This window comes from Microtus pennsylvanicus, chromosome 16 (genome assembly GCF_037038515.1).
Source record: "Microtus pennsylvanicus isolate mMicPen1 chromosome 16, mMicPen1.hap1, whole genome shotgun sequence".
NCBI lineage: Eukaryota > Metazoa > Chordata > Mammalia > Rodentia > Cricetidae > Microtus > Microtus pennsylvanicus.
In genome coordinates this window covers 34321744-34339379 of record NC_134594.1, presented here as the reverse complement: position 1 = coordinate 34339379, position 17636 = coordinate 34321744, and the positions used below count along the sequence as shown (strand labels likewise).

Sequence of the window (17636 nt, the reverse complement as noted above, 5' to 3'; positions counted from 1 at the left end):
AGGTGCAAACCTGACAATTTGGTTCAATCTCTGGGACCCAGAAAATGAAAGGAGAGAATTGACTCCCTCAAGCTGTCTTCTGATCCACACACCTAGATTGTGGCACGGCCCTCTAATCAATCGATCAACCAACCAACCAACCAATCATTCAATCAATGTATTAAATTTAAAAACAAGAATTAACAAGTACACATGTGAAATAAAGTACCAATAAAGTTCGTTAGTTAAAACAGTAATGCTTGTGTGGTTGCTCAAGTCAGTTATCCAAGCTTTTCTGAGAATGAAGCAGGCAAATTCGAGACTAGCTTGAGCTACCATGAGTGCCAAATAGATAATACTAAACTACAAATCCCTCCATTCCTTGCGGCGCTCTAGCGTCAAGTGCCTTAAGGAATGCGGAAGTCGTGTTCTCACGTCCAATCGTGCCTCGAGGCTTGCGTAACGGCGGCAGGCTGGCCAATCCTGAAGCAGCGTCCCCTGCGGAGTCCCGCCTCCACGTTGCGCTGACGGGTCGCGGGCGGATACGCGCCTCGGAGGGACACGCGTCTCTCCGTGTCCTTCTGGGTTTCCTGCTCCCCGTCTCAGGTCCTTAGCTCTGCCATGGCTCCTAAAGGCGGCTCCAAGCAGCAGTCCGAGGAGGACCTGCTCCTTCAGGACTTCAGCCGCAACCTGTCGGCCAAGTCGTCGGCGCTCTTCTTCGGCAACGCCTTCATCGTGTCCGCCATCCCCATCTGTGAGCTGCGGGCGGGCGGCGGCGGGGACGTGGCGGGCGCGGTGGGGGAGGCCGGAGGCCGCGGGGAGGCGGGGGTCGGGGACGGCGTCCCCGGGAAGTCAGTCGTGGCGTGCGTTTGAGTCGGGCGCGGGGTCTGGCCCGGGTTCTCCTACCGGTACACGCGTGTGGCCGCCTGTCCGTTTAGTGCTCCAGATGAGAGACCCGAACCGATATCCCTGAATTAGCAGCGTGGCCCGTGGCGAACCTCTCCTCACCCCCGAGCATCCTTTTGATTTTGCAGAATGACCGAAGCCAGGCCAGGGCCAGGGTCAGAGGTCACCGGTCAGCTTTGTGTAGGATTTTAATAACCCTGAGAGAGCACCTCTAGACTTCCCGTTTGAATGGGAAACTGCAGACCGGTCAGGCCGAGGCAGTTTCCAGGCTCAGGTGTTAGGAGTTTCTGTCTCCTGGTCCACACTGCCACACCGTCGCAGGCCAATCACATCCAAACGTATTTTTTTATTTAGGCCTTGCAAAAACGCAGTGTGCAGTGAACGGGGCGTGGAGCCCCCTGCTTTGCTGGCCCGACAAAGCATTATTTTGACTTCAGAGAGCAGCCACGTCAGCAAGTAGACCAATGTTTTGGGACGGCATTTTATATCAGATAGTATAATAGTACCCCATGAATGAAATTTAAATTCTTATTTGTGACTCTTTTTTAAATTATTTCCAGTTCTGTTTCAAGTTTTTTGATGAAGAACTCTCTAGACAAGTCTTAGCCCCCACAACTCAAATTTATGAATGGGGAAAGCCTGAACTGCGACTAACCCTGTTTATTGGATGTCTCACTTCTGGGGAAGCTGCCCAGTTTGGGTGGGATTTACCAACTCTTTCCCCTGGGTTAGCTATAACTAATCTGGCAGGCTTGTGTGAGGGGTAGTAATGCCTGTTCCCTTTTGTGTCCCTCCCTTCCTTTTGTCTCGACTCAGGGTTGTATTGGCGGATATGGCATATGGATCTTATCCAGTCTGCTGTTCTCTACAGTGTGATGACATTAGTAAGCACTTACCTAGTAGCCTTTGCATACAAGAATGTGAAATTTGTCCTCAAGCACAAGTAAGTACCTTTGTCAAGCGTCCCTGTGATACTCTGCATGGAAGAGAGCGCTTGTGTAGATGCTCTATAGTTAGAGGCATTAGTTCTACGTGTCTCTTTCTATTTTGGGAAGAAGGGAAATCGATACCTGCAGAATTGATAACCCCTCGAGCCACCAGACACTTCAGTGGAAATAGGTGTCAGAGGGTGGGATTCGAGTCTTTAAAGCACCAGTTTGGAATCGCTGGTGTCATCAGAAAAACAGATCTACCCAGTAAATCATGTTAGGAGAAGCTCAGTGGAGTTCTTTCTAGAAATTGTTCTGGGAACTAATTTTGGAAGCAACTTTTTTATCTTATGTGCATTGGTGTGAAGGTGTCAGATCCCTAGAACTGGAGTTACAGACTGTTGTGAGCCGCCATGTGAGCACTGGGAATTGAGCCTGGGTCCTCTTAAAGAGCAGCCAGTGCTCTTAACCACTGAGCCATCTCTCCAGCCCCTTTGGAAGCAACTAACATTTTCACTGCCAGTTACATTTTTTTAATCTCATAAGTGTATTCACTGTAGAAGATAATAATATTTCTTGAATTTTAAGATCACATATATTAAAAGACAGATTATCTTAATAGTGTTTAGAGAAGAAAACCCAAGTTTTACCTCAGTAAATGTTTATGTTACAAACATGTGTATAGTTTGCTTTCCTAAAGTAAAATAGAAGACTACAGACTTAGGAGTGATTGTAATATTTGTTTGTTTATTTGAGCTAGGGATTATGTAGCCCAGGCTGATGTGGTGAGTGTGTTGGGATTATAGGCATGAGCAACCATACTCGCTGTAATTTATTATTTTAGAGTGTCGTGGTCCTCTTGGGAAGCTGAGTATGAATAATATTTAATATGAAAAGATGTTCTCTAGAGTTACTTTCATATACACTTTTGGGGTAACAGGATATTCTCTGGCTTATTACAGTAGGACCTTTAGAATTTGGCTTTTCTTTGAAGTAATCTTTGTTATGATTTACTTGCCTGAGGGGGGGGCAGAAGAGAGTGTTAGATCCCTTGGAGCTTGAATTACACATATTCTGAGCCCCTGAAATGGGTGCTGGGAACTGAACTCAGGTTCTCTGCTAGAGCAGTGTGTGTGTGCTCTTAATTGCTGAGCCATCTCTCCAGCTTCTATAGTAATTTTTAAAAAAGGAGTAGAGATTTTGAGCTTAAACATGCTGTGTATTTAACCTTTTTTTTTCTTTCATTTCCTGTAGTATCAACACTTAATTAGAAATTTTTTGTTTGGATTGATATAGCAGTCTCCATCAGGTCTCTTGAAGCAAAATCATAGGGTCCGCTCTGACAGGTGCTGTATAAAGCTGTTTGATATTTTTTCCTCCTTACATCATTCATATCTTATCTTCTAAAATTACACATACAGATGAGGAATTGGAGAGATGGCTCAGTGGTTAAGCATAATGTCTGCTCTTCCAGGGACTCAGTTTCAATTCCCAGCACCCACATGGTGACTCACAACTTTTTATAACTCTAGTTGTAGGGAATCTGATGCCTTCTGGCCCCTGTGGTCACCAGGCATGTCTCTGGTGCACAGACATATGTGCGAGCAAAATAATAAAATAATAATAAATAATAATAATAATATTTCAAAGATCTTAGCCAAAAGACTGGGAAATAGCATATTCCTCTTTATTTGTGATTTTTGTTTTGTTAACTATCTTTACTCATCAAGGTCCTTTTTTCTAATACAGTAACACCAAAAATCCTTTCAGGTTCTTAGAATCAAAGTCATCTGCCTCCTTCCTCTGCAGCCTAACCCCTTCAGAGTTAGACGTAGCCTTCCTGTCATCCTTTGAGTGTGTCTTGTGCCCATTTCTGTTCAGGACCTCCATGCTTTCTGTTCTTTCATGTCTGTTATTTCAGGACTCAGACAACCTTTCCAGAGAGTCCCACCTGACTTTGATCTTTGTTTTGTTGTCTTTATGCTAGACTCTTGCAGTTGACCCAGAATTAGTGGTGTGTTATGGTTTCAGGTAGCAGGGTTTTAGTTAAGAGGTGGGCAGCAGTGGCCTGAGCAGCTGCTGTCCTGGGCATGCAAAGTCTCGGCTTCATGGTTGCAGTTCTGCTAGACCAGCAGACTAATCAGCTCATCTCTGCCGTCTTTCTGTCTAGCAGCCTCTTTGCCAGCTACCGTTTCAAGATTGAGCTCATTTTGTCCTCTACTCTCCTGAACTGGAGACATGGTTGTCTATGATAGAGAATCCATCAGAAATAGAATCTTGCATGATTGTCCTTTATAATCCCTTTGTAACTCAGTCCCTTTGGTGTTTATTTTGAATGCCCCTCACTGTCTATATACTTCTTTGGGATTAAATTGTTCTTTTTTACCCGAGTCCTACTCTAGGCTTCTTGAGACTGCTATATCTTTTGCTTTATATCTCTTAGAATGGTTAATGGTACATTTTAGTTTAATAAATTTCACTGGCTTGCTGGCTTAGTAAACTTCTAAGTAGAATTTCCTTTAGTCATAGTCTTGAGGTAGTAAGTATTGTAGCTGACATAGAAACTATAGATTTAGGGCTGGTGAGTTGGCTCAGTGGGTAAAAGAATTTATGTATGCATAAGTTCATATATATATGCCCATGCAAGTCCAGTGACCCAAATTTGTTTTTCAGAACCTATAATGGGAAGAGAGAACCAAGTCCCAAAAGTTGCCCTCTGGCCTCTGCATGCCCATCCCCCCAGTAGTCCTAAAGTAAAACAGCTATAGATTTACACGTTGTGATGTGTAAGGCTTATTCAGCAAGAGCTTGAATGCTTGTAGGTTGTGGTGACAGAGAAGACAGCTCCAGAGTAAATAAACCTAAATTCCAGTGTTTGCTCTGCTGTTCTTAAATGTGTTTGTTGTCTTGAGTTATATAGTTTTCCTATATATTTTTACTCTAGAGGTGTAGGATTAGGATTCTTACAGTAACTCAGAAGCGGGAGTGATTTCTTTCTAATCTGTTGCTTTCATTGGTTAATTAATAAAGAAACTGCCGTGGCCCATTTGATAGGCCAACCCTTAGGTGGGTGGAGTATACAGAACAGAATGCTGGGAGAAAGAAGCTGAGTCAGGCAGTCGCCATGATTGTCCCACTCCAGACAGACGCAGATTAAGATCTTCCCTGGTAAGACAGCTCATGGGCTACACAGATTATTAGAAATGGGTTAGATCAATATGTAAGAGCTAGCCAATAAGAGGCTGGAACTAATGGGCCAGGCCGTGTTCAAAAGAATACAGTTTCCGTGTAATTATTTCGGGGCATAAGCTAGCCATGCGGGCGGCCGGGTGCCAGGAACGTAGCCCGCCGCTCCCTATTACAACAGTGAAATAGGATCACATGTGTGACATGTTGTTAAACATAGCATCCAGCATGTAATATATGTTTTGTTCAAGGTTGGCATGGAAACTTTTGTTTTTAGAAAGATGTCATGATGTAAATAGAGTTTATAAAGACATTTTAGGCATTTTGTTTTAGGAAATTAAATGTGTGCTTTTTTTCCCCAAAGGTTCTGATGTACTGTTGAAAGAAAATAGAGTAGAAATAATTCCCCTGAGCTGTCTCAGTGGATAGTATGCTAGGCCCTGGAGTGACTTCTCTTGTTGGAAACTGCCCGAGATATGTTTTCCAGCAGACTTAAGACATCTGGTACTGGACAAGACTCTCTTTTGGATAAACCTGGTGGCAAATAATAACATGCTAGACCTAGAAGAGAAGTTGGTTTAGGGTTTTTCAGATAGATTTGCTGTGCATAATATCCATAAGGGGGTTTATGTAAGTAATTATTTTGAAGACTTAGGTCTTTTAATCTGGCACCTAAGAGTGTATGTTTTGATGTTCAGCTACGGATCATTCGTCCATTCCCATCTCTCTTTAGAGGCTTGCTATAGGGGAAAAGGCGTGAAGTTAAGTTCAGGAAATGATTCTTTGTTTGCTAGAGATGCTGAGAGAAGATTCTCCCTCTAGAACCCAGCTTCTCAGGAATGAAAGAGACGACAGAAAGGGTGATTTTTATGTAATAAAGTCATGTGAGCTTGGGTCTTTGGAATAAAAATGTACCCTGGAGAGTTCTAAATATTTCACCCCACAACTCATCTGTTTTCCTTAGCTTTACCTCCCTTGAGTTATCAATTTGGGGGTTATAAAGTTAAAAAGTAACCATGACCCTTTAAAAATATTTGTCCATTGACTTTTCCCTTTTATGCATTTCAGTTCTCTCTTTGTTCTTGTGAAGTGGAGACATGGGGAAATCAGCTATAGTTCTCACTGTGCATTGAGGCTCTAGATTCTTTTGTTTGTTTGTTTGTTTTGTTTTTCTAGACAGGGTTTCACCGTGTAGCCCTGTCTTGGAATTCGCTTTGTAGACCAGGCTGGCCTCAAGAGATCCGCCTCTGGAGTACGTGGATTAAAGGAGTGCACCACCACTGCCTGACTAGACTCTAGATTCCTGAGGCTCTCATGGTTGAATGACTGATCTTGGGTGTTCTACAGGAGTCCGTCCGTATTTCTCCAGTTTTCCTTGGTGTACTGACCAGAACTAAACACAGTGTGGTAATGTGAATCTGAGGACTTGAGCACAATGACCAGACTTCGTCTGTTCTTCCTGCTGGGCTGTCGTGTTGAACACCTTCATAGTGGGAGCACTGTGGGGCTGGTAGGGACCCTGTGGAAGTTTGATGTTGTCATTGCTACATTCTCTCCTATAGGGACAGCTGTAGCTCTCATTCTGTGAAAAATACACTACATTGAATAGAAGTGTCTTAGTTTATGGGTGACTATATTTTATTTAAATATACCACTTTCTTAATCACCCCACCTGATAAAATTCACCTGTAGAGTTTCATTGTTGTTTTGATCTGTATACATTTTTGAGACAAGATAGCACGTAGCTGAGGCTGGCCTTGAACTCTTGAACCTTATGCTTCCACTTCCCAAGCCCTGGGATTATAGGCATTTGCTATCATGTCCACTGGTGAGTATGCTTTTCTTACCCTACCCCCCAAATAAGATCTGGAGATTCCGATCTGAGTTCTTGATCAAACTTTCTGTCTGCCTCTCTTAACTCAAGCCAATGGCTAATTTAACTAAAAGGCTATGGTCAGCCTGTAACCTTTTTTTTTTTTTTTTTTAATGAAATTGTCCTTTGGATTGGAGCTATAGCATAGCTTTAAGATACTCTAGTATTTTCTTTCATGTTTTAAATCAAGACGTCTGTTTTGTACTATACCTTGGAATTTAATCACATGAGTAATAAAACACCCCCTGTAATCACAAAGATTCCCAGTGAGTTGTGCTAATAGCATTTGACTTTTATATTCATATTAAATACCCCCACTTTGGAAAATGTTCCCTTTCAAGCAGCAGTCAAATCCCATAACTAAGAAACTATCTTGAGGGTTTCTTGAGCTTCTTTTAGGCTTGTACAGTGTAATAAATTTGGAACTTTCTGTCTAGTTTATTTTCTTGAAATGTAAAAGTATCATTCAGTCGCCAATCTAAAACATGAGTACAGAGTGTTTTGCAGGACTGACTTTCTTCTCTAGAGCATGTAGAAACCTTTTTCTTCCTGTGTTTTCTTTCAGAGTAGCACAGAAGAGGGAGGATGCTGTTTCCAAAGAAGTGACTCGGAAACTTTCTGAAGCTGATAACAGAAAGATGTCTCGGAAGGAGAAAGATGAAAGGTTCGATGTGTGTGTGTGTGTGTGTGTGTGTACATTTGTATACTTATGTGTGTGCCCTAGAGGCCCAAGATGATGTCAGATATTTCCTCCATCACTCTCCACCATGTTCTCTTTTTTGCTCAACCAGGAGCAACACACAAGGGTTGGTGGCCAGCAGGCCCTGGTGAAGCTCCTGTCTTCTCAGGGCTGGGGTTACAGGGTGCACCGGATGATGGCTGCTGGATTCTGAACTGTGCTCATCATGACTGCTCTGCAAGCGCTGGTTAATCTCCCTCGAATCCTTGTTTAAAGTGTTACAAAGCTTTGGAAAAAATAAGTTTTTGAGTTCTCATTAAAGATGATAGATGTTGGAATTGTATAAGTAGTAGTAACGGTGACAGTACTAGCTGACATTTTTGGGTTTTTGTTACCACTAGAACCTTTTCTTTGCACTATCGACACACAGCTGATTTGTTCGAAGTGTTAGGCATACATCCACAACATGAGTCCTGCGTTTCTGGCTCAGGAATCATTACTGAAGAAGGGAGAGAAAGATTTTAAGAACTAGAGGAATAGGAAATTTGCTGTGAGATTGTGGTCTGCTAGAAATGTCAGAGAAGTTACACGCATGAACTCTGATCAGCATGGATGCCTAAATGTGACCTGAACAAGGAAGAAGACATCTATAGACAGTGATGTGGAAGGGAAAGCTGAGGCCCCAGCCCTAAACAAAGAACTGCAGGCAATTAGAATGCCGAGGGGGAGAAGTAGTCACACTGTGGGGAAGCCGCATGGTATGCAAGCCCTGTGAAAAAGAAGTCTTCCCGGCACCACCGGTGGAAGGTCTTTATCAAGTAGACCCTAATTTAAAGAACACCAAGTAACTTAATGAACATTGCTTCTGCAGTGGTTTGGAAAGGCACCAAACATGAATTATCTTCTCTGGCTGCTTTATAAAACTTAGGATATTAAAGTCATGGCAATGGAGGCCTTTGTAGGGAGCAGTCAGAGGTTTGGCTGCATAGCTCTTTGGTTGTGTAATTTTGAATAGAAATGAAGTTAGAGAATCTGTAACCTTATAGCCCCCTCTTCCTAAATCATGTAGGACAGTATTTGTTAAACTTGGGTACATGCCATAATTAACCAAATTTCACAGTAATTGACCCAGCTATCAAGGTTCTGGAGGTCGTATTGGAAATGGCAAACCCGTCTCACCTGTCCACTGCGAACTTGGCTGCTGTGCTCTATGTACTGGTTTTTGACCCTGGCATGTCTCAGAATGTGCCACGGTTAGGTAGTCGCTAGCAGTGAGTCAGAATGGGAACTGGAAGTGAAACTTCTTAACTCTTCAGAGTTGTGTCGGGTGGATGTGTAAAGTGCAGATTATTCCTCTGTCACCAGTATCAGTGCTGTTAGTATTTCTCTCCCAGAAATGGTTTACCCCAATATAGACTCAATTGCTCTGGATAACAGATCAGAAATTCATTAAGATGGTAAGTTGCTCTTGGAGGATAAACTACTTCCAAGAGGTTTGGTGTAAGAAAAGGTGCAGCATCTGTGTCTCTCTTCAGGCTCCATTTATAGCTGTTTAGGTGCGTATCTGTCTTACCTGTCGTGCGCTCGCCTCAGGATGGAAAGAAGCAGTTAGAGAGAGGTTCAACAGATGTTGGACGTGTGGTTGTTACTTCCTGATTTCACGAATCTCTTTTGTTTGTATTATCTGCTTGTAACAGTTGCTGTTTGGTCTTCCTTTTCTCCTTTCTTAGTAAACTGTTCCTGAAGAATGATTCCTTGAGAGGTATTCTCCCAAGCTAATTTTTTCTTTTCTTTTTTTTTTTTTTATTTTTATATTTATTTTTCGAGAGCCAGGTTTCTCTGTAGCTTTGGTGCCTGTCCTGGAACTAGCTCTTGTAGACCAGGCTGGCCCCGAATTCCCAGAGATCCACCTGCCTTTGCCTCTGCTGGGATTAAAGGCGTGTGTCACCACTGCCTGGCTTCAAGCTAATTTTTTCTACCAGTGAAACCTTGGTGGGCCCATTGGTAATGATACATTAGGGTTTTTTAAATTATTTCAAAATAACTAGTATGTGGGTGAACCAGAAGACATTTGGATGGTCCTAACTTGTATACCTTGTGTAACATGGGAGCTAGGGTAGCACTGTGGTCAGACTTTCATCTCGGTTGTTTTGGAGGTGATTCTGTTTCAAGTCATGGTAGGAAGAGAGTTAGGGAGACCTGCTCAGATGTCACTGGGGATGATTTTAATCAGCAGGGTAGAAGCATGCCATAGCTCACTGAGTCTTATGCCAGAGTTTAAAATAGCTGTGTTGATTCTGAGTATATTTTAGCATTCAGGTGCATTGGGCCTGTGCGCCTTACTGTGCTTGATTTCTTTGAACAGTGTAAGAGTGGTAAAATATATTTCCTCCAGTTTAGATTGACATTTACTCTTCTTTGAACTCAGAATGGTTTTAGTTGTTGGCTATACTTTAATGTAGTATTCTTCCTGTTTCCCAAAGTAGAGTACGTTTATTAAGTTGTAGTGTTTGTAAAAATCAAGGAAATAAAGCGGAAGTGTTATTAGAGACTACAGATTCCCCATGGTGAAGATGGGTGATAATACCCTCATTTTAACTCCTGTAGCCAAGCTTCAGTTTGGATGAGAGCACATGATGTGTAAAAGTGTTGGTTAGTAGTCCCTGTGGGGGTGAGTGGGAAGGCTCTGTGTCATGCAATCAGAGTTGGTTGGCTTCCGGGGAGGACAAAGCGTCTACAGTTGCAGTTTTTAGTCTTTTTTGATGACGCCACAGTGACGCCGCATTTCACTTTTACCAGGTATAATAATCTGTACATACATACAGATGTTTCAGAAACAGTAATTACCATACTGTGTGTGGTGGATGCTTAGGTTTGTTGTTGTTGTTTCTGTGCATTAAAGAATAAAGCAAGTCTCAGCTCACTCGGTTAATTTCTTTAGGCATTGAACAACTTCATTTCATACCCCATCAGTGGATCATAGTCTACTCTTTAAAAAAATGACTTTATGAAGTTAATTGGCCAAGTGGAATAAAATCTGCCTTAATCAAAAGCATTCTGAAATATCTTCTTGGCTGATTTGGAAGAATAAAAGATAAATAAATAAGGGAGCACTTGAGACAGATTTAAAAGTAACAATTTTCTAGAAGTTAGGAATATTGTCCTAAAAATCATGTGATTCCTCTTTCACGTTAGTAACGACAGCCGAGGATAGACCTGGTGAGATGGTGGCTTGCTGTGTTCTTGGCGTTATCCCTTTAAGATGCAAAACTAAAGGCTGAAGCCCTTGATTAGAGATCCTTGAGCTAGGATGCAGCCAGAGAGGCTAAAGCCAAAGAAGCCCGTGCAGTACCAACTATGGAGACTAAGTGCAGACTTCACCAAGGCTCTCAGCCCTTTGGCCTGTTTTACGACATCATCTAACATTTGTGTTAGGCCACATCCATGGCAGTCCTGAGAAATGTGTGGCTGGTCCACAGGCTTTAGGGTGAGACTTTTAAACAAAGACACCTATTTTAGATGCTTATAAAATCTTGTCAGTTGCAATGAATGTCATCCCCGTCTGCTGTAGTGTTGAGTGTTTGGGAAAATGGTAACACGCCCAGTAACTGCTATTTAGCATCAACAAGGAAAACAGAATTCAGTGGAAAAAAGGAGATAATTTGCTCTAAATTTAATAGTGCAAATGCATTCTTACCCTTGAAAGCAAGGAAAAGTTTGTCTTGTAATAAATGAGAACCACTTGGTATTTAAAGTTTTTGGTCATATTTATAAACTTGTTTATCCTGTTTTTGCATCTGTAGAATCTTGTGGAAGAAGAATGAAGTCGCCGATTATGAAGCCACAACATTTTCCATCTTCTATAACAACACTCTGTTCCTGGTTCTGGTCATTGTTGCTTCCTTCTTTATACTGAAGAACTTCAACCCTACAGTGTATCCTTTTAAAAGTTCTCAGAACCCTATAAATAGTAGTTTGCTTTATTCTTAAGCTGTCTGGTATGTTAGTGGAAACAAAAACTTGTCAGTTAACTAGTATAACTTTAGGCCGGTGTCTGTAGACTTAGAACTAAAAGTTTCTGGCTTGACTTAGTGTTTTTTAAGTTTGTAAGTTAGTTTATGTAAGTAGCAAGTATAACAGAGCAGTTGTATATTGTGTGTGTGACTTTGTCTACTTACTGGAAAGGAGTCAGGAAGTAGACGGTCTTCACTAGTTCCATTGTATGTATCTGCTGGCTTTGCGGGTTTGGTGCATGGCCAGGGGAGTTACAAATGCCAGGCGCATTTTATATATTCAGTATTCAGGATGCTTTGAAATTGAGCTTTGGTCAAGAGTCATTTGTCTTTTATTAAAGGGATTTCTTTTTTTTATTAAAGGTGTTACCCAGGAAAATGTAGCCAGACTTTTAATAATCAGAAGTTCTGGTATAATAAAACATCAGACCCCTTCCAACTCGTGTCTTTTGGGAATACCAGTGGGCCTTGCCAGAATGGCCCCAAAACGGCTTGTTCACAGAGGCTGCAAATAGCATGAACTTTGTGAACCTCCTTCCCTTATAGGCCAGCTGTAGCAGGACTCAGGACTCTGACATGAGGATTTGTCTCCTTTACTGTTTGGTGTCTGATGTTCTTTGGCCAGCTCTTCTCATGAGGCCTTAAGTGGAACCAAGATGTGTTCTTTGTGATTGTTACTTCTAATTTGACTCAAGTGTCTTTTCAGTATTGAAACATTGCTTGTATTTTTTCATGCTTTATAGCCTTCATATTGTAAGTTGTGTTTACAGACAGTGAAACTACACGCACATGCTTGTGTCAATAAGGAAAAGCCCCTTTATTGTTGAAAACTAATTTGGAGGTCTCTCTTTTTCCTTAACCTTATTTCTGCAGGAACTACATTTTGTCCATAAGTGCTTCATCTGGACTCATCGCCCTCCTATCTACTGGCTCCAAGTAGACCCTGTAGCTTGGCCCCCTGCCTTTGTATCTATGGGTGGCCTGTGGTGTATGGAAAAGTATCAGGGTGGCCAGGCTGGGAGACACACACAAGATGTTTTTATAGTCTGGAGCTTGAGGGATAAAAATGCAATAGAATGTAATTTAGTGTTTGTTTATTGGTTCTTTTTGACAGATTGTTGAAATTAAATGAATTAAGGGGAAACTCAGAGTACCAGGACATTTATTAAGGCAAGAAGTCTTGCGATGTGCTGTAATCACAGAGAAGAAAATAACTTGTTTCCTACAGCTGTCAGAGGTCATGGTAACCTGGACTGAGCTGTTATTATTTATAATAGGAGGAAGAAGTTAATAGCTGGTTCTCTGTGTTCCAAGCACAATATTACAACTTTTGACTGTAAATCTCAGAGTGAATCCTCTTCCCAAGGGATTAAACAGAAGTCTCTGAGTTTGTAATTTATAATAACTCAAACACATGGCCTCTCCACTTCGACGGAAAGAACCTTAGAGCTTTTTTTTTTTTTTTTTAAAGAAAGGCAGCCAAGGTAGTGACCTAAAAATAGTACCCGGCTATGAGTGTTGGCCTGTGAAGCTAAAGCACACACTGTTCGGCGGTATGGCTTTGGCCCTGGGCGGTAGGGAGGTCAGCTTGACCCTGCCTTGTTGGTTTGATGTGTGAAGTCACTGGAATCATTGTTTTCTGTGAGCAGGCTCTCAGCACCACAGGCATAATCGTAAGTGAGAAAGCACATCTTTCCTGATTATTGACACTTGAGAGACCAAAAGACTTTTTTTATGAACTTAGCCCTGGAATGCAGTGACCTCTCCAAGGAATTTACAGTGGTTTAAAAGGATTGTCAACATTTTTCTATGAGGACTTTAATAAATTTGTCCACTTTTGCCCAGGGTTCCTGTCAATTATGAGCAAACTCTGATCATAGGTTTTGGGGTCTAGCAGAAGAGCAGCCTCACATTGTGTCCCCCACCCTACAACATGTGCAGATTGCTTGTTCCATGATTTCCAGATTTGCTTAACTTTACACTTAGGGTCATTGACTTCATATTTCTGTTTACTGTTCACCACACCTGGGCACTTCCTATAAATGGCACCTCAAAGGGAAATTACTCCTAATCCTTAGTTTCTACCTGTAAACTTAAGAGGAACATATGATACTATTTGTAACTTTAAAGATGTATTTACCAGGAGTTGAGCTATTTTTGTCCTGGTAGATGAAGTTTCAGTAGTCTGCATTACGAACTTAGGAGGCCTGGAGGAGTGTCTTTATATGGTCACCTTACTTCTCATGCTTCTGGCCGTGTTCAGCTCTTTGTTGTGGTGCATTGTTACCTAAGTGCCATCACCAGGTGATGTGGAACGAATAGGAGATGAGGAGAGATGCAGTGCAGAGTGTATTTAGGTAACACACATGAGGTAGGGTGCTTTGTTCTTCTGTTTTAATCAGTATTTGGCTGGTAACAGTTTGTGTGCAGGGTGTTTATCTAATAAAATAATTGGGTGGAACATCAAGCTCCTTCTAAGTGACTGCTGCAAGTGTGCCACTAGGTGGCAGTGCCTGTGTGGATGGGAAGAAGGTCACCACCATTATTTGATAATATTGTCAGCAGCTCAGGAATGGTGAAACAGAGGTGCCAGCCTCAGATTTTTAATTCTCTTTAATTAGTAACCAAAATTTGCTGGGTGAGTAATTTTGCAGTTTTTTTCTGCCTTGAATGTTTCCTACAGCTGTCTTTTCTTTTAACTCCCAAAATGTCCTCTGTCTCTGCACCCCCAGAGAAATTTCTGTGTACAAAGTCATAGCCAGATCTGATGGCTCCCTTAAAAGATTTAATGTCTGAGTTCTTCACACTTAGAAATGTGGGTCCTGTTCCCTAGTCTATTCTCCATAGTCGACCGTGGCAAATAGAATTATGAAGTGTTGAGTTAGACACATAGACAGTAAAATCCTATGGCAGAGTTTCTGTTTTAAAAGGACCCCCTATGTAACACCAGTAAAACAGGACACTCAAAAGTGCTTGCTTTTTTTTCCATATCTGTAATAGGTAGAATATTAGTGTTAAGCATTTTCATTTCTTGATTTATTCATTGCTTAATAAGTCTTGTATCTAGATTTACAACTTGTACTGTTTGGTATATTGTTTGAACTTGGGGAGAATACTTTGAAACAGGATGTGAAGTTAATTGAAATAATGGAGGTTGAATTTATACTCAACATTCTTACAAAAGCCTTGTTTTCAACAAGTATGATTAAACTGTTTTTAAAAATGTGTTTTTTTCTGCAGTTCTTTATGTGAACCATGTGAGTATCTTTATCACATGTTTTATATTAACCGTCTTTCCTATGAAACATGTAAATTTTTGAAGTTGTCTTCTAAGTGTAGTCTAAGCTGGCCAGAAACGTAAGGTCCTCTTGCCGCAGTTCAAGTGCTTTGATTACAGGTGTGTGTGCGCCAGCACTCAAGGCTTGCAGTGCAGATTTGTTTGTTTCTATTTTTTTGTGGGAATGGGGATGGTTGAGAGATGGTCTAATGTAGTTTAAGTTGAACTCTTGATCCTTCTGACTCTGCCTCCTCAGAACTGGGCGTAAGAGTGTGTACCACTTTCTCGCTTCAGCCTGTTTTGGTCTCTGTGACTTCAGTCAAGCATTCAGTGCAGTATAGCTGTCGATTTAATTCATTTAGATGATTATTGTTTATTTCATGGTGACATTTTATTTGTATTTTATATACAAGAGAATGTATGTATCTTAAGCCTTATAATGAAAGACCCAAAAGATCTATTATGGGATTGCACAGATGCCTTTATTACTCTAAGCAAATGAATTGATTTTCCTTTAGACAGCACTCCACTCATTTATACATACAGTAGTTCAGTGGATTAAATTTACAATGAATAGCTGGAAAGTTAGTCTCCATCATTAGTCACATACTCATGGGCGGACTTCCAAATTGCCTATTACACTCTAGGTAATAACAATCGTGTATTTGTTGATGTCTTTCCCTGTTAGCTTAAGATACAGAACTTAGCCATATGATAAATATCTGAAAATGATTTTAAGTTCATGTATTTCTTGTGTAGATCTTAAAGTGATGGAGAACTTGCTGAGAGGTAAAGTAGAATTTTGTCCATTGACAGATGGACAAATAGAGTTAGAAAATGACCCCACCTTTACAGAAAGGAAAGAAAAACTCATCCTGTGATTTCTCCTTATTTGCAGGTATAGTCTTAAGTTTTCTCAGGTGGGATGCAGGGAGGCGAAGTATAGAGTAGACTGGGTGTATCTCAGCTTCTGAGCACAAAGCTGAGCCTTTATTTCATGCAGAGAGCTCTCATGCATACAGTGTAGTGTTGTGTGATAGAATCAGGAGCTTCTGGAATATTTTGCTTTTTCTCTGGGCAAGTTAATTCATCCAGCATATGTCGAGAAATGATGGCATTTTTTTTACATTGCTTATGCTTTGCTTTTCATGTTAATAACGCCTCAAAAAATACCAAGCTGTATATTATAATGTCCCAGTGGTAAACTGGACACTTGCCTTTCTCGGTATTTATAGGTTTAATTAAAAAACTCAGCATGTGTGTATTTTTAAATCTCAGATACTTAAATTTGTAGAAGTTGTGCCTACAAGCGATTGAAAGTATATATACGCAGGCTTTAATAAAATGTAAAAAGTGAACACAATATTCAAAGCTGTTTTCATAACATTGTAACCCTTTTATAAATTAGCTATTATGTATCTAGTAAAGATGGGGTGTTCGTACTTTTATACCTCTATGTGTAAACAGACACTCTAGAATCCTAACAGGTTACCCCAGATAAACTGTACAGGGCCAAGCAACATGTAACTTCAACGATAGTGAAAGCAAGTACCTAGAAACTTTAGAGTGACAGGTGACTTAAAACCTACTAATGTGAATATGAAATATGAAAACATATGTAAATTAATTGTTTGTTCTCCCAAGCAAGACTAAAGAGTGAGGATATCCTGTTTCCTATGTAGCCCACATACTGTTCTGTTCTGTGATCTTTGCTCTTTTGAAAAAAAAATAGATATGTACAGCCTTCTTTAAGTTACGAATGTCTGAAGATAATAGATTCCCCTATTCCAATCTTCCTTCCATTGCAGAAGCATGAGCTGCGTAGAGCAATGCAAGGATCGGGGACCAGTTCAAGATAAGAAAATAGAATGGATTTTCTGGGCTGTGAATTTTCATGTGTTCAGAATTCAGGGTGCACAGTGGTAGCAACAGCAGAAACCTCAGAGAATCCTGGGACACCAGAGGTTAAGCAGCAAGCTGCTAAGTGATGGACAAGTGTCTAGTAAGGTCGTTCTGCACTGCCTAGCCACCATGATTTTACCCATGCAGTTTCCGTGCCTCATGCATTGCCTTATGACCTATAGTCCTTTTTGCTGTAGGGCTTGTTGCGCAGTATGTTGTCGATCTCATTTACCACATGTGATGTCATCTTAGGGAGGACCTGAGGAGGAGGAGAAACACCAAGGACGGTGTTAGTGTTGAGTATTCAACATTAAGTAGTCATTTCTGCTTGCTCTATGTTTGCAAAGCCGTAGCTGGAATGAAGCCCCACCCTCATACCTCGCACTGGACAGAGCTTCAAGCCAGGGATTGTGTTTGTTGACTCAAGAAATGAAAACATAAGTGAAGTCTCATAGTGACACAGAATAGCGCTCTATACAGTGGAAATTCAATGTAAGTAATCTACATTGGTTTAATTTTTAGTAGGTAATCCAGCTGTCCTAAAATAGTATAATTACATTTTTATTCCATTGTATCCACCTAACACATTTTATTTAATCTTTGTATCATTTTAATGTGAAATTAGTATAGAAAATTAAGGAACTTTGGGGGTATTAGTAAGCCCTTCAAATCCTGTGAACATTCTATACGTACGAATACACACACATCTATAAACTCAGGTGTGCACACATTTGGACAGGCCGTCACCATCATTCATGCACTCAAATAGCCGTATGTTGCTAGAAGCTGTGGCAGTGGATAGCATTGATGTAGGACTGAGAATAGAGGTCCAGCTATTGACTTAGAACTGTTGAAGATGTTTGCAGCTTCACAGACTTCCCAGATAGATGGA

General features: G+C 41.0%; 2 protein-coding genes across 4 annotated transcripts in view; one reads left to right on the top strand and one right to left on the bottom strand.

Annotated features, from left to right (window-relative positions):
• Nucleotides 1–498: 498 nt before the first annotated feature.
• Nucleotides 499–14788, top strand: Ssr3 (signal sequence receptor subunit 3). Its single transcript, XM_075950418.1, has 5 exons — nt 499–733; nt 1702–1828; nt 7439–7537; nt 11356–11487; nt 12439–14788. The coding sequence occupies exons 1-5, from the start codon at nt 601–603 to the stop codon at nt 12503–12505; spliced, it is 558 nt and encodes a 185-aa protein (XP_075806533.1). The 5' UTR covers nt 499–600; the 3' UTR covers nt 12506–14788.
• A 960-nt stretch (nt 14789–15748) lies between these two features.
• Kcnab1 (potassium voltage-gated channel subfamily A regulatory beta subunit 1) overlaps nt 15749–17636 on the bottom strand; it is a 338516-nt gene continuing 336628 nt past the window's right edge. For all 3 annotated transcript variants that reach the window (XM_075950414.1, XM_075950415.1, XM_075950416.1), the window contains exon 14: nt 15749–17003. In XM_075950414.1, the coding sequence (XP_075806529.1) occupies nt 16914–17003 (90 nt within the window). In that variant the 3' untranslated portion in view covers nt 15749–16913. The remainder of the gene's footprint in view (nt 17004–17636) is intronic.